Genomic DNA, 24,030 nt, shown 5'->3' on the forward strand with positions numbered 1-24,030 from the left:
GATAGGCTGATTAAGTGACAGAAGGCGGGTTCAACGGAGGACCTCACAGTGGGGCTAATTTAAAGAGATATGCCATGTTTTTTGCTCTGAAGTTCAAGTTGTTCGTTTTTAGACCATTATTTTACGACAGCCTGTCGGAAGTTAACAGAAGTTAAACCTGTTAGACTGACAGGAGAAGTAAGTTAGCTGCTGATAACATAAACTGTTGCAGGTTTGTTGACATGCTGGATTAAGAAACAGGGGCTCTAAAAGGTGATATATACTTAGTGATCCCTCACACAATTTACAAGATATAATTGCCAAAATGTTTTCTATTTGCTAAATGCCACGGTAATTTTAGAAAGAATGCCAATTATTTCTTAATGTCTTCAAATTGAGAAGTGTGCATCCAGAATGATTACTGTCTCTAACTGGATTGTCTTGTGAAGACGCAGGCTGAAATGTGAAATGTGTCTTGTGTCAAAGTGGGTTGAAAGGCCAGCCAGCAAGGAGGAATTCACTTCTCCAAAACAAACATAAAATAGCCAGATTGAAGTTTGCTAACACAGGAACACAGAACTTTATTTTTGGAGACATATCCTGTGGTCTGATGAACCCAAAGTATAGCTTTCAGTCACACATACATTTCAATTGAACTTATTTATCCGACAGTGCATGTACTTCAGTTCATTATTCAAGTTAGTTAATATAATACACTGCTCAAAAGAATTAAGGGAACACTTAAACAACACAATATAACTCCAAGTACATCAAACTTCTGTGAAATCAAACTGTCCACTTAGGAAGCAACACTGATTGACAATCAATTTCACCTGCTGTTGTGCAAATGGAACTTTGTACAGAACAAAGTATTCAATGAGAATATTTCTTTCATTCAGATCTAGGAGGTGTTATTTGAGTGTTCCCTTTATTTTTTTGAGCAGTGTATATATATATATATATATATATATATATATAAGGAAACCCAGCGGATTGCGAATGGGTCTTCCAAATGGCCAATGACCTCAGCATTGGCCATTTAACTTCCTATCAAAGTTGCTTAAGGACAGTAAAGTCAATGTTTTGGCATGCATGCACATTGCATATACCATACATGTGGAAAAGGTTGGCATGGCCTAATTATTTACATCACAAATATCAAGCATTTAATCAGGAGTGTGGAAGCTCCTGTGTAGCGTTCATGCAATGACATGTCTGCTGCTAACCCCAAAGAAACTAATTAGACCTGCAAATAAAAGGAGCCAGGTCATTATAGTGCAGCCCTGTGGTTGTGTCAGTAGTTTCACCCTGTAGGGACGTGTTGCCAGGTCTGCAGGCCTCTTCCTGGAAAGCTGATTTTGCTACAGTACATCATCAGCTAAGATCAGGTGCAGCACTGAAGATGAAAACTTTAAAATTGCCTACGATGTCTGCTTTTAGCAAGTGCACATCCTCAATATACTGTAGCGATTATTGTTGATTTGCGATATGAATACGTGCGTGGATAGGGAATTCTGTTGAGCCGGGTTGCATTGTGGCACACCAGCAAGTCGCCATGTACCCAGTAATTACTGCTTAATGACTCAAGTAGCCTAAGTTTTAATCAGGGTCATTTTAACGCCTCATTACAGTGAAATGATTGCATTAAATAACGAGGCCTTCATGTGTAGTGAGCCAACAGAAATCTTGTGACATCAGACCTGAAGAGATGTCCCATTTAAACTATGAAAACATTAATAGCCATGTTTCTTCTTCTTCTTCTGTTTTGCAGCCACAGGGGCCTGAAGAGGACATCAAATGGCAGGGAAGTTCTCCCTCCTCCTTACATGACATTAATGGTTGACACAACTGGCTGTTAATGCCAGCAGCATAGCAAGCACTTCCATGGTTACCTGTATGCAAACTGACTCATTAGGGCCTTTAACTCCTCCTATCGAACATCTCTCTCTTTCTTGTACAGTAAACATGTTTACTTGTACTCTCCAACAATAAGTAAATGGACAACTTCTTTAACTTATATTAAAAAGAGAAAATAGCCAATCCAGTTTTACTCTGTGAATTATTTTCGTTTCTATGTGGAACCATTCAACAGGTTGTTGCAATCTATCTTTTAAAAAAACCCAACATTTAAAGACTAAATTGCTTGTTCATATACCTGAGATTACTTGTAGAACCTGCCACTGATTGATCAGAGCTAACATAATTTATTCTGTAAATTGCATGTAAGAGGAATGAATGATGTGCTGTTTTTTTACTATCAAAAACATTTAAAATGTATAAACTGGATATACCCAGGCTGCCTCGATAAACCTTCAATAGCTTCTTCAGAGACCTGACTCTTTGTGTGAGTGTGAATAAATAAATAAATCAGAATCATACTGTATTTTCTAATAAGCACTAATATTTTAATCTCATCCACGAATGGATTTCTGATGTGTTGTTATCCAGCATTTCACATTTACCCCTTCGCCGTGGGGACGTGATGCTGTAACGAAGGGTGGAGGAAGACAGGGCCACAGAGGGACTCGCCCCTGAGCAGTGAGCCGGCGTTGTCTCAAAGTCAAACATGCACTATGTGGCAGCTGAACGCTGGAGATTCTGAGCTGTGAAAGATGAGCTGGATCCTCTCGATCTGGGCGTCCGGGGCCCTGCTGGCTCTCTGTTCGGGACAAAGTGCCGCGGAGGAAGGTAGGCTCTGCATCCGCAGCAAACCAGAACCAAACACAGCAGCGGTCGGTTTTTTATGCTTCTCCAATCTGGAGCAAACTTTTAGAAAACTGCAAAACTGCTGAAACACTAAGATCCTTTAAATCAAAGCTAAAAACACCTATTTTCGAATAGCTGGGACACTGAGCAATATATTCGATAGACATTTTTTTCATGAGGACATTTGATAAAATGTACTTTATTGCTTGTTTCGTAAGTGGTTATTATTTGCTTGGTGTAAAGCACTTTGAACTGGCTTGTTGCGGCAATGCGCTACACAGATTAACTTGGCCCAACAAAACTGACAAAAGACATTAGCTCAGTGACTATGAACAGACGCATTAAAGCAAATGTCGTTTCATTGGCAGGAAATAACTTATATCCCTCCGGCTACCACCTGTGTATCCGGAATCAGAGCAGAAATGTGAGTTTCTTGGTAATTCATCCGTTCCCTTACACCGTGACGAGGCCTTGCGGCGGCTGGCTTCTCTGGACGACGTGTACCGTCACCCTTTACAAGATGATGCATCAGATCGAGTATAAGACAGTAAAGGAGCAGGTGACGAGATGCTGCGACGGCTATGAGCAAGTTGGTCGCTACTGTTCCCTGTGTAAGTACTCTCTGGTGAAAATCCAGATTTTGGTTGGAGCTTTAGAGGTGTCTAAGGGCTTTATCTGCTTTTAAAAAGGGTAAATCCTTCTGTCTGTCTGATGAATCTGATGATGTGGTATCCTGCTCCGTGAGCCGGCTCTGCAGTCAGGCTGCCCTTTCAGTGTGTGGTACTGTGTGCAAGACACCAGATGGGCGAGCAGAAAGTGCAGCGCTACAAATAACTTGCCGCTAATATGCGGCCTGTAACGTGTTATTTTCCTTTGAATGAAGCTGTAAACAGGAGTGATGAGTTTGCCGCCAAGCCAGGATCCTGTCCAACTGCAGATGGACCGTCTCCCAGTTCTGTGGACTGCGAGTTTGATTTGGACTGTCCAGGCTGGCAGAAATGCTGCCAGAGATGTGGCCGGTTTCTCTGCAGCGATCCGACAAGTTAGTGCTCCTCCTGTTTGTGCTGTTATTAAAAACGGTAGAGATGGTGGGCTCTGTGTGTTAACGCGACCGGGGTTTTATTAAAATTACGTTTTTTTATTTTCTTCTTTAAAGAGTTTTAAGTTCAAGTGAAGCCACAAGTAGCAGAGATGAGTCTAAGTAATGTGATCTAACAAGACAGCCTAAATAAACTGTTAGTTAAAGTATATTGTCGGCAACAATAATCTTTATCTAAATCTTTATCAATAGTGTTATATGGTTTTATAGCTGAAGTCATTTTGTTTCCCCAAATTTCCTCTTGAAAAATCTCACTTTTTCATACTCTGTGAATTAATGACAAGGCTTTAAATATGTCAGCTGTAAAGCTGAGAGAGGAAGGCAAGAAGACAAAACAAAATAGAAACCCAAAGAAGAGCAGAAAGAAATATGGAAAGAAAGGGCAGAAGGACATAAAAAAGGGACCCTAAGAAGAAAGGAAGTAAGAAATAAAAAAGGTAAGGTAACAGTAAAATACGAACGAGAAGAACACAATAAAGACTTAGACTTAGACTTAGACTTGTACTTTATTGATCCTTTGGGAAGACTCCCTCAGGAAATTGAAGTTACCAGCAGCTCCCAGGCAAAAAACAAAGATAACACACAGTAAGTAAAGTGCAAAAGAATACAAAATACAAATTAAATACTAAGGTACACACCAAATGTGAGTAACCAAAACCTTAAATTATGCAAGAAAAACCTTAAATTATGTAAGAAACAAGGAATAAGAATATAGAATATAAGAATATAAGTAAATATAAATACAACACAAAAAAATATATATATATAAGAATTTGGCGGATAGATTGACCAGTGATATCGTATTGCACTATGTGGTTTGACCTGATAAGTATGGAGAAAAATACAAGGGGTCACTACTCCCTAAAGGAAGGAAAGAAAGAAACCTTAAACAAAATGAAAAAAGGACACAAAGAAAAAAAAGGAAGAAACGATGAAAAACACAAAGAAGTAAGGCAGGAATGATATAAACATGGGAAAACTGTATAGACAATAAAATCTGGAAGAACAAATATTTTTACTTTTTTTGCCCGTGTACTGGCAAGGATCTGAAAAAAACAGTAATATTCCATATGTACTTTCCCAGAACCCAATCCTGGTAGAAAATAAACATGATTTTATTAGTTTAAAGCTTTTATTTATCTGAACACAGCCGAGTTGGAAACACCAACTTTAGCAGCAACAACCTTAAACAACTGCCCGCTGTGTGACCCCAGTGGTCACTGACGTCATTCTGGTGGAAACTCAGCCTACTCTCACTTCAACATGCCTTCAGCAAACTGAGGTTTGTGGGTTAAAGGGTTGACTTGTAGATTACAGATGTCAGCAGTTGCTTCTGCAGGATTAATACATTTTCCCGACCAACACAAATTCGGGAACTTTTTTTTAAAATTATTCAGGTTGGCTGAAATTGATCATCTGAACTGTTCTTTTAGGAGCAGAACAGGAAGTGGGGTTTCAAGGAAGCTTCTGGAACACAACGGTGACAGTGAAGATGGATTACCAGCAACTGTTGTCCAAGGAAAATGGGCTTTTGAATCTCACCAGATTATTACAAGCAATGGTAACACGGCTCCTAATTTTATTAAACCATTCCTGCCAGGAATACGAGTGATATATACAGTGTCTTGCAAAAAAAAAAAAAAAAATTCCATTGGATGTATCCAAACTTTGTCACATTACAACCACCATCTTCCAGTGAATGTTGTTAGGATTTTATCTGACCAATGTAAATAAAAAAATAGCTGTTAATTCAGCTGAAATGAAACACCAAGTAAAAATGAATGTTGTGGTATGCACTAAAACATGGACTGGATCCATTTCACATGGTGACTAACATTGTTACCCATTCCTTTAGCATCCGTGGATGGAGTGTGTCTGAAAACAGCAATTCTCAGGAATTGTTGCAGATTCTCAGTTACATTTAAAGATGGACTTTGTGTTTTGCTTTATGTAAAATTAAAATAAAATACAGTAAATTTTGTTCAGAGGGAATGCATACTTTGCAAGGCACTGTAAGGCTAGCCAATCTTTTCCATCTTTTTTAAAGTACGGAACTTTTACAAAAAAATATTTTTTTACAAAAAAGTTGAAACTGTCACTTTGTCGTGACACAGTATGACATCAGACAGATAACCTGTTTTAAAAAAAATATATATATAAATCAAGCTCCTCCGCCTTCTAACTGGAAACAACCAATCAGCACCAGGAGGAGGGTCTTAGCGCTGTCAATCAAGCCTGTGCGCCTGCTGCCCACCAATCTCCTCCCCATTAGATTCTTCCTCTCTTATAGTGATAGACATTATATATATATATATATATATATTAAATAAATGTTACTCGCTGCAGCTTTAATACATGCATGATCTTTAAATTGTGATTAATTATATTGGAAATATTTTATCTTTTGATCTAATAATGCATTTTGTTCATTTCTCTTGAAAGATCACCGGCGCTCTGGACTCTGAGGTTTCCATCTTTTATCTGAGCTCTCGGCCTGTCCATCCCTACAGAGTGTCCACATCTCTGCTCATCCGGAGCAACTCGCCTCTATCGCTGCACAGCGCTTCATCGAAGCTGCACCTTCTTCTTAAACACATACCGGAGGTGTCATCTGTAACGGTGCGAGGTGAAGTGACTCGGCGGCACTGATCTCTCTGCAAAGATACTTGAGGCGGTTTCTTTTTCTTTCTTTCTTTTCTTCCTACAGAGAAATGACATTCTCGCCGAGTTTTGAGAATGATTCATGAGGCAAAGAACACGGTGTTCAGGAAAAAATGACTCAGCCGCACCACGGTTTCCTTTCTCCCACCACTTCTGTTTGAGCGACAGTCTTCTGTGGGATGTTTCCTGCAATAGCGGAAAATAACACCAGAGCGACTGCGTGCGCAAACACACACACACACAAGCCCACGCACACACAGCACAGGCACACGCAAGCGCGCTCTGATATTAATCATAAATCACATTTGCTGCATTTTCACAAAAAGACATGAAACGGGTCGCCATCGTGCGCTCTAAGATTCTGTTAAAGATAACGACTTTTCTCCTCTGCACGGCTCGTTTTAAATCACCACTTCAGCTTAGTGTAACAACAGACTTTATTTTTAGATGCATCAGCATGACTTAGCCTTTGAATTAAAGACTCAAGGATGACATATGAAGCCGGCCTAAGTCGAACGTTGTGATTAACTCTGATAACTGCATTCTTTGACTTGTCATTTCGCTTTTTAACACTATATGTCTGTATTTCTGAGAGCTTTAAACTGCCCCCCTCATCTGCTCCCTCTCCCCATGGCAGATGTGGATGAGTGTGTGCACCCTGCTCTCCATCGGTGCTCTACTCAGACACACTGCAGCAACACGCTGGGCTCTTACCAGTGCGTCAGCCAACAAGAATATTTGGATGGTGACCCCGACGACCCTGGAGTGAACTGTACAGGTAAGACTGTGTGGAAATGATATGCAGTAATCATTTATACTGTGAAATGATTTTTTTCTGATTTTGTCACAGGAAGGACAAAATGGATATGACTCAAAAACCTATCACGATATCATATCATATCATATCATATCATATCATATTGATAATTATTAGCTTTTTTTTGTATTTCAAATATCTGTAATTCTGCCGTCCCGGTCCTGTTTTATCCACAGTTTCCACTCCAGCCAGTTGTTTTTTTTTAAAGCAGTTTTGAGGCACAGTGGCAAAACCGGAAACTGCTACTGCACAAGTTACTCAACAGGTTGTTGCTAGGTAACCAAATAGTTTAGTGAGTTAGTTGATGTCACCCAAAGTGCCTTACTCGCTGTGAGCACTTGAGCAGCTAAAGCTTTTTCTCTGCCTACATCTCCCAGAATGCTGTGGAGTTCAGTCAATATTCTATAGATTGAGTATTGAATATTCTATCAGATCTATTGATATTGATCACGTCTATTGCAATATATATATTGTTATTGATTTATTGTCCAGCCTTACAACTAAGCCTGTCATGATAAGCAATTAATCAATGAATCCGTTAATCACAGGATAGATTAAAACAAGCTCAATAATTTTCATTCTGATGGGTAATATTTTTTGTAGGGACATTTTGGTTACAGAGACTTCATAATAATCTAATTTATTTATGGGTTTGGTTGTGTCTGGTTTGTATTTCACTTGTTGCATTTTATTTTGGATATTTAAAACGTCTCCCAGCTCCCAGTTCCTGGTCTTTGAGAGAGCAAACTGGCATTATTATACCATTATCAATACATTACTTGAAAAAAAGTCTCAAAACAGCAATATTATCATGTTTCAGGATAATTACTGGGACAATTTATCATCCAGCAAAATGTGTTAATGTGACAGGCCTAATTATAACTACGAATGTTTTGAACAAAAATTGGGCCAAAAACAAGTGGCCAAAAAAAAAACAACATCAAAAAAACAAAAATACAATAGATCTGGTCTGCAGCTTGGCACAAGTCATACAGGATACAGCGTTGGTGGAAGAAGGTGCTCTGATCAGATTAGACCAAAGCTTTATGTTTACGCCAACATGCAAAACACCAAATTCACACAGCATCCAAACAGCCAAAATGTAGAACTGGCAGCATTATATATAAATCTAGTAGAGAATCTGTCGAAATATTTGAAGAAAATCTCTCTTCACAGACGCTCTTCATCCAATCTGCCTGAGCTTGATCTATTTTGTAATGACGAATTTGCAAAAAATATTCTTGCTTCTAGATGTGCAAAGCTGGTCGAGCCATTCCACAAAAGTCTTTCAGCTGGTTGTGTTTCCTCAGGGAAGAGCGAAAACAAGTGGATCCAAGACTTTTTCAAATTTTTTTTGTGTTTCCTCCCTGTCGAAACTCGCTATCCTAAAAATGCACAGATTGTTGTGAGTGTATACCTTTGCAGCGTGCTGTACATGCTCAATCAGGGAAATATGAATATATCTTTTGCAGACTGGAGCAATTTGTTACACCTTCCACAAAGACTTAGTGGAATAATGCTGAAAGATATCAAGTTATCTTACAAGTTTAAAACCTATGTTGCATTTTGGTGCAGTGACATCTGATCGGAGAGGGTTAAACTAGTTTTATTTTACCTAAACTAGTTTTTTTTCCCTCTATAAATAGCTTTCTGTTTTGAAATGACAATATTGTATAAATGTAACAAGGGACTTTCCAGCATCAAACATAGGAAAGTCCCAAACAGCACTCAAAATATTGCATCAGTTAACAGTTTTACTCCAAAGTTTCTGTTTGACACTCATGGCTACTAGGCAGTTTCATTTTCTCCTGGTTTTTAATAAACACTGATAGAGGTAAACTTGTCAGGCTGTAAGTGTGGACTCATTGACAGGAGGCTGGAAGAAGAATCAAATAAAGGAATGTTATTGCAGACTGAATCATAATCAAATCGCGGGTCTGCAACCTGCGGCGTCAGAGCTGCAGTGGGTTTTTGGGCCCACCACAGGGGCTCTTATTTGGAACTGAGCAGAGTTTTTATGTGAATTTTAATGAAAGCAGACGTGTAGCAGTTTTTCTATGTGGTTTGGTTCTATATCTGCATAGAAGCTCCACAACTGATTGCACCTACAATAAGAAATCCAGTTTCTGTTTTATTTATTTATTTACTGCAATGTCAAACTAAAACAAAAAGACTCAACATTGTTTCACTTGGATCTTGAATTGATGTGATCATAAGCAGACAAATAAGGAGTTTTATATGACAGGAACAAGATCTAAACAGCAAATTTAGGCAGGTGCTTTGTGGAAATCTGGTGGATCTGCGTATTTTAGAAGTCACATTTTTATTGTTAAAATGGAAGCTCAACTCTGGTTCTGTAACACATTTTATAAGTAATTAAATATTAAGCTAAATTATTTTTTAAAGGAGAGAAATTGGCAAGAAACACTGTTTTCACTAAAATGGCTGCTGACCCCTGGTCTAAACAGTCCAACAGAAATCCAGACAGCAGAACTATAAAACATACGAAGACGTGAGTTGATGTAAACGTGTAAGAAGGAAACTAACTGCCTGCAGCTAATATGCTTTGGTAGAACCTGAAGACATGCTGTGGAGGCAACTGATTCATTTCAATTAAACATGTTGGAACAGGAAAACAACTGAAACGTGCAAGAAAGCACCAGAACAGAACCAACACCTGGTAATGCTGTTCTATAGACTGGTAGTAAAGTTAAATACGGAGCAAAGTGGAAACTGGTTTCAAAGTAACAGTTTACAAACGTCCCAAAACATAATCTGCACTTTTTTCAGCCAAAACTACATGCTATGATATGCATAAGGTACATTTATAACTTATATCTCTTTCATAACTCTCTGACATGCAAAGTAATTCATACCCCATTGCAATTTTTCACCTTTTGTTACACTAGCGTTAATGTATCTCAATAGGATTTCATGTGATAGACTAACACGATGTAGTGCATAATCATGACGTAGAAGGGAAATAAATCCAGATAAGAATCTAAAAGATGCAGCATTCACTTTTTATATTGTTACGTTATTCTACCCCTAAATACAATCCGTCAAACTTAATAAATGTAATATATTTACTTGGATAAACTTAATTTGATTACTTGTAACAAATTAAATATTTGTCTTTTAAGTTGGATCATCTGTTTTGTCCTGGAAGAAAACCTTTTAGAGGCTGTAAAGGACTAAGTCTGGGGCACAATATCACCTTCCAGCAGGACGACCATCCTAAACATACAAAAGGAGCAACAGATTGGCTTAGATGAAAGCATGTTCATGAGTTAGAAGGGCCCAGTCAAAGTCCAGATCTAAATCTAACAGAGAATCTGAGTCAAGAATTTAAAATAACTTTTCGTAAACTGATGGCTATCACAAAGCTAAGTGGAAAATAATGTCAATCTGTAGATGTTCAGAGCTGGTACACTGAAAAATGTTTTTTCTTTAAACCAACTTAAAAAGATACTCTAATATGCCACAGCTAATTTTATTCTATTTGCTCGAGCTACAATTCTCATTTGAATCATTTTGAAATCTATTGTAGCAAAACTCATAAAATTAGCTGAGTATGTTTAAAAGATGGTTCAAAAAAAATTTTTTTTCAGTGTAGAGACCTGCAGCTGTAACAGAAACAAAAGCTGCTTCTATAAAGTATTGACTTTGAAGTGCTGAACACAAATGTACACCATGCTTCTCAGCTTTTAATTTGGAAACCAAATAAAAGTTATCAATGCAGCATTTTTTTTCCTCATCAGAGTTATGCACTATCCAAAAAAATCCAAATTAAACTAAAGGTTTTGACAGCAATTTGACAAAATATGAAAAAGTACAAGGGATATGAATACTTTTGCAAGGTTATGTATGTAGAGAACAACTACAGACATATTAAAGAAAGACAAACAAAGAGTAAAAGCTTATCCCTCGCAGTGACAGTAAAACAGAAGCAATGACTAATGGAAAATACTTCAGTGCGAATCAAATAAAGGCCACAAAAACACATCAACAACATGCATCCTATGCTACAAAAATACATCACAGCATGAGGCAAAGTAAACACAACGAAAACTGTCCAGATTTCTAATACTTTCACCATGACCTCTTCTGTGTTTCTCTGTTGTGAGTCATCTTTGAAACAACAACAAAAAATAAATGCACGAAGGCACATCAATGCCCACGCAAGGTTTTCTTCAGAAGCTTTGATTCAACGCGCTCTTCTTATTTTTTGCTCCCAGGTGGCACCGGGGTGGGGACCACCGCCATGCCCCCAGTGGTGAACACAACCTTTTCCTGGACGCTCAGCAGCACACGGGACCCTTCAGGCGATGGCTCCGTCCCGCTCGGAACCGGTGGGACTACAGCTCTGACTAACACAAGTCCCGTCACTTATAATTCGTCACACGCCTCACTGGGGAGAAGCTCAGCGCCGGCTACCAGCATGAGCCAGGCTGCTGCCTCAGCTCTATCAGCGGCTCCATGTCGTAAGAAATCCTGACCTTTCGTCCCAAGTTGCTTCAGAAAACTAGAACCTAAAAGAAAAGTTAGCATCTGCTGTTCCGAATAGAAAAAACAAAAATGCAGATTTTGCTGGAAGATTGCATGCAGACTGCTCCTCAGATGCCAAATAATCTAGGCAGTTACTGAATTATGCCTAATTTTTGTTCATTAGTTACATTTCTGAGTTTGGTGAGGTTGCAATAAATGAGACCTTATGTTTCTAAAACTATCCATACCAGCGTCAGGATAATCTATGGAATAACTTTTCACAATCACTACCAAACTGAAACCAACCCCACCAATGAAAATAAAATTATTTGGTGTCTTCAAATTATTTAAAGTACATTGTTATATATTGCTGTTTACAAAAAGAATGCCCTGTCACAGCAGAATGTAGTGGTAGGAGAGTCATGATGAGTCGTTATGTCTCATTCGTGGAATTGGGGCTTTTGTTAATTTGGACAAAAATAATAATCACTGTAAAAGTCAGTTTTGACCCAAACCTTCAGGTGTGGAATAGAGAGCTGAAGATAAGGATCAGGGACTAATTTTTTTTAGTCATGTTGAGGCCAAATATGCAACTAAATCAACAAAGGAATAGTTATTCATAAGTTTTTATATAGTGAGCCAGAGTTCAAAACTGAATTTGACAGAAACGTTTATCTGAGGAGGGCTGTCTGGGTTTGTGTTTTTAAAGAAAATCCTTTTCCTTGTTCATCTATGTTCTAAATATTTTTGCCATATTCAGTAAACTTTGTGTTCATTATTGTTAGAAAAGTGCCTCTTAGTTTATTCTTATGCTTTGTTCTTTGTGCTTTTGGATTTTGCATTAGATTAGTGTTTTCCTCTTAGTTTGTGGTTCCTTTTTAATGTAGTTCAGTTTCCTTTGTGTTAATTCCCCTCCCTCAGTTTTCCTGCTTTCTCCGTTTCACTGCTGTTAGTTCCTTTGTCATTTCTCACCTGTGCCTCAATATTTAACCTCCCATTTATTTTTTGTTGTTGTTCTTGGCTGGATTCTCTGGTTCTCATTCTCTGACTCTGTGTCCTGTTCCCATCATTCTAGTATTGTCTGTTTTTTTTGTTTTTTTTTGGACCAAAAGACCATGACAGACAAGAGACATCCATGTAATCTGGTATATTTGGAAGTCATTTTGACGGTAGAGTGGCCAAATAATATCAAGTCAAGATGTGCCATGCTTATCAACTCTTGCCAAAGAAGACCAAATGCTGAAAATGAATCAAAAGGTGCTCCAGCAAATTAGTTTCAGGGTGTGCAGACATATGCAACCCGATGGCTACACGTTTTTTTATCATTACTATTTCCTTCATTTGTAGAGATTTGCTTTTAATCAGAATTGTTCACCATAAATATCACATGTTGATGTCACAAAATGTTTGCATTCTACTACGAAGTTTCTGCATATTAATCATTAGTCATCTTAGAAATGGCAGATTGCGTACAGACACAAGTAAGTCATACAGGCTTAATAAGTAAATCGAGTTTCGATTGGATTGCTTCATCCCACCATTTGAAAAAAATTCTGACACGTTTCAACTCCACAGCTCACATAACACTGGTAAAAAGAAGGACTTTACTATTTTAAAATGGCTTCCAATAAGTAACAACCACAGTGAACAAGAGAACGTGTTAGTCTATAACTGGGTATAAGTTATGCAAGCTGAGATATGCAGCGGGGCTTCTTTTTTTTTGAAAAAGGGGGGGAAAAACACCTAAAAATCCTACACAATTACAACACAGCTTTGTGGTTAATTTGAAAACAGAAAGACAAGCGACCTCTAAGGCCAACTGGTTCAGCCAGTACATCTGGTTACCAGTGGTTACAGTGAAGAAGACATTTCTTTTTAGATGGTGACACTATCTAGGGGTTGTGAGAATGTGGTTTAGAGGTTTTAATTCTAGGCCTATTGACAGATCTATTATCACCCTGACAGGTACGACAGCGCTTCATGTCACACTACTGCGTGTATGCTTTATGTTTCAATGGCATATGAAGATATGTAACCAAGTAAATAATGCTCCGTCTTTGTATTTCCACGTATTGCATGGCTGCAAAATTTTAACCCAGCAAATTTCCTGGGTAATAATGTTACTTCATGTTATGCAATGCTAAGTGGATGCCCTGTCTGCACTTATGAAGGTTCACTCACCTCAGCATTCTAAATGCTTGGAACTTCTGAGATGGAGTGAACTTGGACTTATTTTCTGCATACTTCTGCCTGTTTATTTGAGTGTTTATAAGCTTTTCTAAAATGTGTTTAGCTCATTGAACTTGCACGGATGATTATTGTGGCGTCACAGTTGAAGTATCTGTATCTTTACACAGCAGCACAATGTAAATTTAACATAAATTACCCCAATATACGTACATGACCCATGCAAAAATGTAGCTGCGTTAAAAGCAGCACACATACAACATAGAAATTATGTTTATTCAAAAGATAATTTTTCATGGCTATTCCTTCACAAAAGAAGCCTTTGGATACATCAACATGAGTGGGAACATAAGTAACAATGTCATAGCAGGTTTACTCTTTATAGATGAGTAAAGTAAGTTTTTACATCAGCTACAATAGTCTTTAGCCCTAATCATATGTCCAATGGAGTTTGGTGTAATCTTATGCCAACATTATTGCTAGTGTTCTTCCCCTTTGTTGACAATGATATACCAAAACATTTTGATGGAAAAGGACACAGGAACGCAAATCACTAATCAGATGAAATGAGGAACAGCTGTGGCAGGGAGAAAGGAGTAAATAAGAGACTAAATGGGACGCTGAAATAAGTGTCAAAAGAAACTACAAACATAGTTATTATTGGCAATAATAACTGAATATGGTGATACCTTTTGAATTAACCCATGACTGGAGAGGAACACATAAGAACAACCAAAACATAAACACCAATTTGTCATAACACTATTTCTAAAAGTGCAGTACTGATATTTACTGTATATGAGAAACCAACATCTGGAAATGATATCAACGCAAATAGTGTTGGATTTATTATTCTGACATTGAATGAAATAAATATACTCAAGTGCTTAACTTAGACTGTAAAAACGTGTACAAACCTGTGATGCTATGCAAAAGCAAAAGTAACTACAGCCATTTATTTTAACAATGTGTCATGACAAATTACACTACTCTCTTTCATTACACACCCTACCAGGACCTCCTAGAATTAGTGGCTTATGGTCTGCTAATGTCACTGGAACGTCCATGTCTGTCCAGTGGTCAACCCAGGTTCAAAGCAACCAGACTTTCTGGATCACTCTGAGCAAGACATCAGAGGTCACTGAGCGCTGGGAAACCAACAGGACTATGATAGAGCTGAATGGACTTCAGCCTGGGGTGCTCTACAATGTCACTGTGACACCTTGTGCTTGTGGAGGGCAAGGATCTGCTCTTCACATGATGGTCAAAACGGGTAAGAATGAAATATTGCAGCGCTTTAGTACAAAGTCATTTTTGCTCACTGAAACCCACTGGAGACTTCGGTCCATGCATTCAAAGTAATAATTGTCGTCATGGGATCAAGTGTTAAATCGTTATTATTGTGTGAATACAAGTAACAGCATGAAACTTTAAGAATAGTTCAACCTATCACAATGTTCTTTTTGAGAAAATTGAGTACATCACTAGTTCGCCTTCATGTCTTACATAAAGTTTGGATGGGTTTTAACCTGAAGGCCTGGGGTTAGATGGTTTATGTTGCCAAACAAGGTTTTTCTTTGCAGATGCTCAGACTCTTGATGCAACAACACGACTCACAAACATCAAGTTCAACCAAGACCTGAGCAACAGCAGCAGCCAGGCCTACAAAAACCTCACAGAGACTTTTACACAGGAGGTAGGTGTGTTAACAGAAGAATGCCATGACAAAATGCCATCTTCGAATATGAGTATGCAGTATATCCCTTATCAGATTTGCACATTACAAATGTGGGCAAAACTTTTCTGTTATTATGCTTAAGTCTCAGCTTGTGTACAGCTATGGTCCTTGGTTGTCTTTGAAGGTGTTCATTTTTGGAGCAGGTTACTGGAGGCAAAGAACATTTCAGACCTGTTGATTATTAAGATCTTGGGTTTTACAAACCACACCCACATCTTATTTCTTGTTGCTACAACACAGGCCAGGTATGCATAAACATGATCACTGTTCACATACTTATTATGAGGCCTTTGGCTCAATGAAAGTTCTCATGAATTGAATATTTGTCTCATTTTGCCCCTTTGTGATCTCACCAGCGCAATCACAACAAATAAAGGTGTTTTTCTGGCAAAGCTACTGGTTGGTTGCCAGCCACTGAGCTCAGTATATTATTCATTTGCTCAATTAAGCATTCTTGTTTGAGATTTTGCTCTCTAAAAGGGAACCTACGATGAAAAGTACACACTGTGAAGCATCATCTTTGAAATGCAAACCTTTTACCAACAGATCTACAAGTCTCTGCCTCCAGAGATCAAAGCTATGGTGGATTCAGGTCAGGTGAGGATTGAGATCCAAAGCTTTTACCTGGGTAGCGTGGTGGTGGACTTCTCCATAATCTTCAACCCAAGTCCAGGACAAGCCGTGGGTAATGTGTCCTCAGCGCTGGTGCAGTCCCTGATGAACAGCTCCCAATTCACTGTGGATGGAAACAGCACAAGCATCAATGGTATATCTTACTTTGCAATACTACCTTAAACAGACTCAATTACACACAAATGGATGTTTGAAATCCTTTATTTCCATTAATTATGGTGATTTTGCCCTTAGTCGATGAAAATATGCCATTTTAAATTTGAATATTAGATCAGACCAATAGAAATGTACGTATGTGAGCTTAATGAAAGGTTAAAGGTGATTTTCAATAGCTATTTTTAGTCTCACTTGAACGCATATTCTAATTTATTGAATATGACTGTAGTTGGACTAACATTTGGGAGGAACAGAAGTTAGGGTCAGCATGAGATAGAGAACATGAGATGTGGAAACCCGCTATGAGAGCAACCAAAAGAGCAAGAGGAAACTATTTTAGAACATATAAAGCATGTACATTAGATGAACAGCATCTTCAGATCTCCCACAACTAGATATTTATTTTAATTCATGTACAATTTGATTGATGGACAAAAGGTGATACTTTATGAGTCTACAGTGTTGTCTGCATAAAAATGACAGGTCATGAGTGACTCTTTTTTTCAACAGATTTTGACGAATGCGCCTCAGGAGAAAATGATTGCTCTCGGTGGGCTATATGCACAAACACATGGGCCTCCTACACTTGCATCTGCCTTGATGGATTTATAGACAACAACCCAGAAAGACCTGGACGCAAATGTCAAGGTAGAGCATTAGTGGGAAAGTTAACGCATATTGTTTACTGATATTCATGTGGATATCTTTATTTTTCCTCATGAATGCATCATGTCCCGTGCAGCAAATGGTACCGTGGACACAATATCAGCACCAGAAGTTTCTACAATAAGTCCTACTCCACCTGTCCCAACTTTTGCTCAAGCTACCAACAGCTCTAAAACTACTAATCCTGTATTGGCAACCAGTGCAAATGGTCCTTCCTTTAGATTTGCCATCCCTACAGCTACAGATAATAATAATAATATCCCACCAACTACCGCTACTTCAGCAACACTCTTCATTGCTCCTGTAATTACCAGTACTACTCAAACAAGCAATAACTCACCAACACTGGTCATTAATGTTCCGACAAGCCACTCTGCAGCTCTGACCAGCACCTTAAGAACTACTTCCATCCCAATGATCCTTTCTACTAATCTGATAACGACTGCTGCTCCCAGAACAACAACCATTACTGACTCTGAGATCAATACTACACACTCAACAAGTTCTTCTAGCCAAGTAGTGTCTTCTGTTGTCCCAACAACAACCACTACCCCGAGCATCACTTCTACAACCCCATCTTCTGCTCTAAGATCAGCCACTGATTCCTCTTTGTCAGGAGCCCTTTCAGTCCACTGCAGAGTGGCTGCCATTACTGTCACTCTTGCAAAAGCTTTTCTGGTGAGTGCAAAAATCCCAGAGGGTGCTCTGTACTTGGGCATGCCGGAGTGTGGAGTCAATGGAGGTAATGCCTCCCACGTTCAGATGACTGTGGCGTGGAACGAGTGTGGCACCAGGCTTGTGCATGTAAGTCTCAGTACCTGAACACTTGGTTGGTGATGGTCATTTTCATCATTCTCGTAAACCAGAATGCACGAACTCCAAGGGCGACCCTTCTGTTGTCTTTCATTTTCTTTCCAGAATGAAACTATGTACACAGCATCTGTGAAGTTGTTCAACAGCATGGATCCGTACACAGCCGAAGGTGGCGCAGTAGAGGTTCCAAGAATCAGGCTGGAAGTCCCCATCATGTGTTCCTACATGACGAGCATGCTGATTTCTGCAGACTTTGGCTCCATGGGGTATGATTAATCTTAAAGTCATGGTTGCTCTACTAAAACTACCCAGAGTTTTTTGTCATTTCATTGTAAAGTGTCAATAAAATGAGCCAACATTTCTTACCAGATTAGGAGGAAAACAGCGACTCATGGAATAATTTAGATTAAATATATAAAATAACATCTTGTACCATCAGTGAGATTGTTACATCGCTGATGATGTTCAGCGACCTCTTGTGAAGGAGCTCTGAAACATAACCTGGAGAGAGAGTAGTAGGGACACTCCAATAATCCAGTTAGCTGTCCTCATTGTCTTCTATGTGTTACTAGCTTCCAAGCTAACTAAAAATCACAGATATGGCAAAAGTCTCTGTTCTCTCACTAACAACAGAGACATAATAGATATATGGTATCTATTACCATGACTGGTGGCATCTATTACACCATTGGTGTAATAGATAGTAATACATAGCAAGTCTTTTTAGTCTAAGAGACAACTTTACTGCTTGTTGACATGAAATATATGCATTCATATTCATAAATGAGAATTTTAAGATGTTTATTTGAATAACTAATTTCACAAAGTGAAACAGATTAATTCCACACATGATGTTTTCAAGCATTTATTTCTGTTGATCATAATTTTCTGCTTACAGCTAATGGAAACACAACATTTAAAATTAGAATATTACATCTGAACAATAATGTAATGCGGTGATGTGGGCTTAATGAAAAGTATATTTAATATCTGCTTACATTTGATTTTCACAGGGTACTTTAAATCTGACAAACAAGCCTCATCAGAACACATTCTGATGTATTGAATGACTGTTTATATAAAAGTACACACTTTTATATAAACTGTAATATAATAAAATATTTTATTTGAACAGTTTTATAAACTGTAATTTAATTTTATATACGCACTGTTGCCAAAGCACTACTTGGAAGAATTAAAAATATGTTTATTATGAAAAAAACCCCACTGCTTCTTAACTGATTCTTGCCTGAAAGTCTCAACCATGAAAGGTTGTAGACTGTGAGATTTATGTTGTCTGGGTCTGTAGGTCATGTTCAACAATATTGCCAACAGCGCCCTCTTGAGGTTCAATGTCTTATTTGAAAATTTGCTCAAAAGTGGCTAATGGCTTTTAATTTAATTGCAAAAAAAGTGTTTTTTTGTTTAGTTTTTTACAAATGGAAAACAAATACATTTCTCACTACTCAGATAGTGTGTGGGTTAAACTTATTCCTCCCGTTTGCAGATTTTGTGTTCAACTTAGCTTCCTAGCTCACTCATTTAAATATGTGCAAACTTACTTTATTTCTCTTTTGACAAACAATAGCATCAAGTCATCTCTCAAAGTGTTAAACTTTTGCAAATAACTGCACTGCTTGCAATAAGAAGTGAAATCATTCCAGCTGCGTTTCTCCCATTTGTCTCCAGGTATAACATGATCAAAGACGTGATCACGGGTCTGGGATCGTTCCAGGTGGCGGTGCAGCTGATGAACGGTACCGCGCCTTTGCCCCACAACTACAGCCTGTCCCCAGGGCAGGCCGTGGTGATGGAGGTCAGCCTGAACAGCACCTCGGACCAAATGAAAGTGGTCATCAACAAATGCTGGACCACTCCCACCCAGAACCCGGCCGACCCCAACAGCTACACCTTCCTGGAGAACAGGTGTGCTGCTGCACAATCACTGCTCCATCCCCATGTTGGAGAACATCTACTCTTTCCCTCTCTAAGTACCAATGCAACCTTTATTTACCTCTATTATTACAGTTTATGTTCTATATCAGGGGTGTCAAACTTCAGTCCTGGGGGGCCACTGCCCTGCAACTTTTAGATGTGCCTCTGCTGCACCACACCTGAACAGAATAATTAGGTCATTAGCAAGGCTCTGGAGAACTTATCTACACAAGGAGGAGGTAATTAAGCCATTTCTTTCCAGTGTTTTGTACCTGTGCCACATCTAAAAACTGCAGGACAGCAGACCTTGAGGACTGGAGTTCTATATAATATGACATTTTATCCAAATACCTAAGTTAGATTTGACTTAAGTGTTTGGTTATTTTATCCAAAAGCAAATCAGTGTTTTTAAAACTCTAAACTATAAAAGCAACTATTAGGCAAACTCCTACTTGTTGCATGTCCACAAGGTTGTTTTTAAATTGCTTAATGTATGGGGCAGTTCCATTACATCCATTTTACCCCATTGACAGTAAAAAAGAAAAAGAAAAAAGGTCTCAATTCCAGGAATCCCTTTGATATTAAATGTAAAATTAACAAAATGTTGGCATTTGCAGTTGTCCACCGCACACACGATGGTAGTTCTAGTTTTAATTGCACACTGGGCGAGACTATTTTTCTGCCACCTCACACACAACCAAGCACACTGCCACCCGTCCATTCTGCAAAGAGAAAAAAATAAAAAAACCATAAAAGAACTAATGTTTTAAAACATGTTCTTATTTTATGAAAAGAGGCTTTCATAAGCCTAAAACTTGCCTTTTCCCAGAATCACTGATCAGTGGCTCGCTCACCATTTACCCAGGGACTAGGTGTGTAAATGAGCAACAGAAAACCGGGTTACAATCGACAACCTAATTTTTAATGAGTGTTCATGTTGCAAGGTAACTAAACCATATAGTCCAGATCAAAAATCCAGGTGAAAATCATTCCTGTGAAGCCAAGTCACAGGAAGTTTATGGGTCTCTCTTTGCTCCGCGTCTCCACAGCTGTCCTCGGAACGATTTCACCAAAGTGTTGATGAACGGCAACTCCACCACCTCCCGGGTGTCAGTGCAGATCTTCTCCTTTGTTAACCTGAATGTGATCTACCTGCACTGCAAGGTCCAGATCTGCGTCCAGGTTGGATCCAATACCTGCATTCCAGTGAGTGCCGCCTACTGATTTACTTTCATAAGATACAGTCTTTCAAAAGATACAGGCCCAACATAAGACTAATCACCGCTGGCTTGGACGGAAGCATGCCATGAAGCAGAATATGGGGTATTCGAAGAGCACGCCATAATCTCATGCTTTCTTGTAGGACTGTTTACAAAGAACGGCTCGGACTGGAAACACGATTGGAACAAGTGTTGGATCATCTGGGCCTATACTTAGATTAAGTGAAGGTGAATGCTTTTTTTGGTCTATTCAATAATGTTCAATAATGCTATGTTGGTACGTTAAACGGCCACCATATATTGTTACCTCTGATACAGCTGCGCAGGAAAGCTTAAAATAAATGTATCTTTTCTCGCTGTAGAACAATCCACTTGTAGTTTAACATGCTTAGAGTAAATCTTTGAATTTTTCAGTGTGAAATCATGCTGCTAGTTCCCTTTTCTACAGCGATGTATTGGGCCCATAACAGAAAGAAAAAAGGTAGTAAATATTTGCCACAAAACTCTGGATTTTTAAAATGAATCTCAAACATTTTCTAGAAAAAAAAACTGGAACATTTCTGACCACCTAAAGTCAAAAGCCTGTGAGAAAAAAACCCAACAACTGGACATTTCTGAGTTTTAAAAGTAAAAAAAGACTTTTGAAACAGAAATTTTTACATTTTTGTACTGGAAAACTTCTGAAATGAATCTAAAAGGTTTTTTGGTGAAAATTATTCCTTTTTTCTATCTATGATGGCCCTGAAACGCCGGTGTACCTTTCATTGAATTGTGTCGATGTAAACATTATTTCAGAGTCCCTGGAGGAGAAGCTCAACACCATCCACATAGTCGGCTTCTCCTGTCTTGGAGTCGGTGTGTGTCTCTGCTTCATTGTGGGATTCGTCTGCCTGTTTTACTGTCAAAGGAACCGCATCGGACACTACAACTTCAACGTCAAACCCAAAGAGGAAAACTTCACCTACCTTGTTTTTAACACTTAGCATGGGAGTCCAGCTCCGGTCCTCTCGGGTTTAGTTCCACAGAATCCCGCTAATTAATCATCATTAGCTTCAGGTGTGTTGAGCCAGTATAATAGCTAAAACATGCAGGACACCGACGCTTGTAAACTGACTTTGAACGCCACTGGAGCAGCAGCAGAAAAACACGCGTAGCAATTACAGAAACCTGCCACTAGGGGTCAGTGTTGGTATTTATGTCTGAGCTCACTTTGCATTTGAACCTACTTTTGGTCACCTTCACCGGACTAAATATATTCAAGCAAGGAAAAGAAATTATGTTTGAAATATTAATTATTTAAAAATAGTAACTGTGATTGAATTTGAAAAATATTTAGCCTATGACTTTATTAAAGTTAACATTTGTCCTAAACAGGTTTGGAATGTCAATTAAATAAAATATGAGCGCTTCGAATTAAATTATATTCTTTACACAAACTGCTGCATTCATATTCAACCATGCTAACGACCTAAAAAGAAACTTGCAGAAATGCTAATATTAACCTATGCTTCTCGAGGTGCTTCAATAAAATCAAATCATTCTCCACGTCCGATTAATTGGTCATGGGTGAACTTTGTAGTTCCTACTTCTCGGTTAATCGGATCAGTTGCTGAGCAGAGATGTCAAGCAGAGATTATGAGGAAGATCCAGCGTCTCTCCAGGCACACTTCCCATAATCCCTCACTGTTGAATGCCAGGTCATAAATGCGGCTCCTGGATCGACGGTCGAGGGGGTGAGTACTAAATAATAGAGTCTTTCTCCGTGAAGGGGAGGCCCCTGGAGAAAGACTTGTTTTTTGAACCATCTGGAGGGCTCCAAATGCCCCACCTCCACATTAACCATTCAGCCTTCCTCTCAAAAACCTGGCAACCAATCTCCATGGCAACAACTCAGAACACCGGAAAGAGGGAGACGGCCTTAACCAGTAGATGGAGGCTGAGGAGAAGGGAATGAGTGCAGAAAATTGGCAGAAATGTGCCTTTATTGCTGCAGATTCCCTTTTCTTTCTTCATGTCCGTGGCTTGGATATGCTGCAGGGATTTCTGAAAACAGCAAATATTTAATAATTAAAAAATTTATAATCCTCGCACACCGAAGAGGACAATCAGGAATCCCCATGTGGAAGACGGAAAACAGCTGTCCTGGGAGAATTTGCTGCGTTTCTCCATCCGGCCCTTGGGAACAGCAAGGCGCGATGAAGGAACAACGCTAATTCTGAATGTAGTGAAAGGCAGCTTGCTCTGTAAGAGCTGCAACATGACCCACTTCCACACTCTTCTTCCTGTTTTCCTGCCTCCCCGCCTCCAGTCTGCCTCTATACATCCAGTTCCAGGAGGCTCAGAGACACATTCATCAGGTTTTTATTGAGCCTGGCTGTATTTGCGCCTGCATGGGGATTTTCTCTCATACAGGCCATTACTTTTTAAACATCCCCTCTGTGATTTTATTCACCTGCTGAACCACAGATCTGCAGGGACTTAAAGCTACAGACCAGACTTTTTTCCTCTACAATCCACCTGACACTTTAGAAAGATTTTTCCCCCTATACAACATATTCCATTACCATTTTTTTAAATGTTTTATTTGCTGTTCCTATCAAGATAAAATATATCCTATTAAAAACAAGCTTCCATGGGCACTGGTGACACCACAAATAATTGTTCTTGATGTTTTTTGCCCTTTATTTACACTTCTAATCAATCTCATGCTTCACAGCTGTTTATTACTATACTATAACAGTGGAAGTTGTGTTTCTACTCAAAACCCATCAAAAGGCAAAGAGATTTTCAATCAGCCAAATCATACCAATTAGCGCCACCATGTCTCTACTCACAGTACAGTCTATACTTCACCTTGATTCCAGTCAAAACCAGAGACGAGTAATAAAAACTCCCACGGACTGGGAGTCAGAAAGACAGAAAGGCTTCAGGT

General features: G+C 38.9%; 1 protein-coding gene across 4 annotated transcripts; it reads left to right on the forward strand.

Moving 5' to 3' along the window:
* The first annotated feature begins 49 nt into the window (after positions 1–49).
* Positions 50–22,754, forward strand: umodl1 (uromodulin like 1). Of its 4 annotated transcripts, none has more exons than XM_023342400.1 (19): positions 50–177; positions 1,751–2,323; positions 2,428–2,667; positions 3,054–3,296; positions 3,569–3,727; positions 5,218–5,345; positions 6,227–6,410; positions 7,083–7,223; positions 11,501–11,746; positions 14,953–15,210; positions 15,521–15,633; positions 16,222–16,441; positions 16,975–17,112; positions 17,207–17,934; positions 18,049–18,209; positions 19,633–19,869; positions 20,928–21,084; positions 21,242–21,326; positions 21,894–22,754. In XM_023342400.1, exons 3-19 carry the CDS (start codon positions 2,592–2,594, stop codon positions 22,079–22,081), a joined length of 3,462 nt encoding a protein of 1,153 aa, XP_023198168.1. In that variant the 5' UTR covers positions 50–177; positions 1,751–2,323; positions 2,428–2,591; the 3' UTR covers positions 22,082–22,754. The 4 variants fall into 4 exon arrangements, with proteins under 4 accessions (XP_023198168.1, XP_023198167.1, XP_023198169.1 ...); XM_023342399.1 differs by having other exon boundaries at positions 156–252; XM_023342401.1 differs by lacking the exon at positions 50–177 and adding an exon at positions 1,280–1,367.
* The last annotated feature ends 1,276 nt before the right edge of the window (positions 22,755–24,030 follow it).

Source organism: Xiphophorus maculatus, chromosome 11 (genome assembly GCF_002775205.1).
Source record: "Xiphophorus maculatus strain JP 163 A chromosome 11, X_maculatus-5.0-male, whole genome shotgun sequence".
Taxonomy (NCBI): Eukaryota; Metazoa; Chordata; class Actinopteri; order Cyprinodontiformes; family Poeciliidae; genus Xiphophorus; species Xiphophorus maculatus.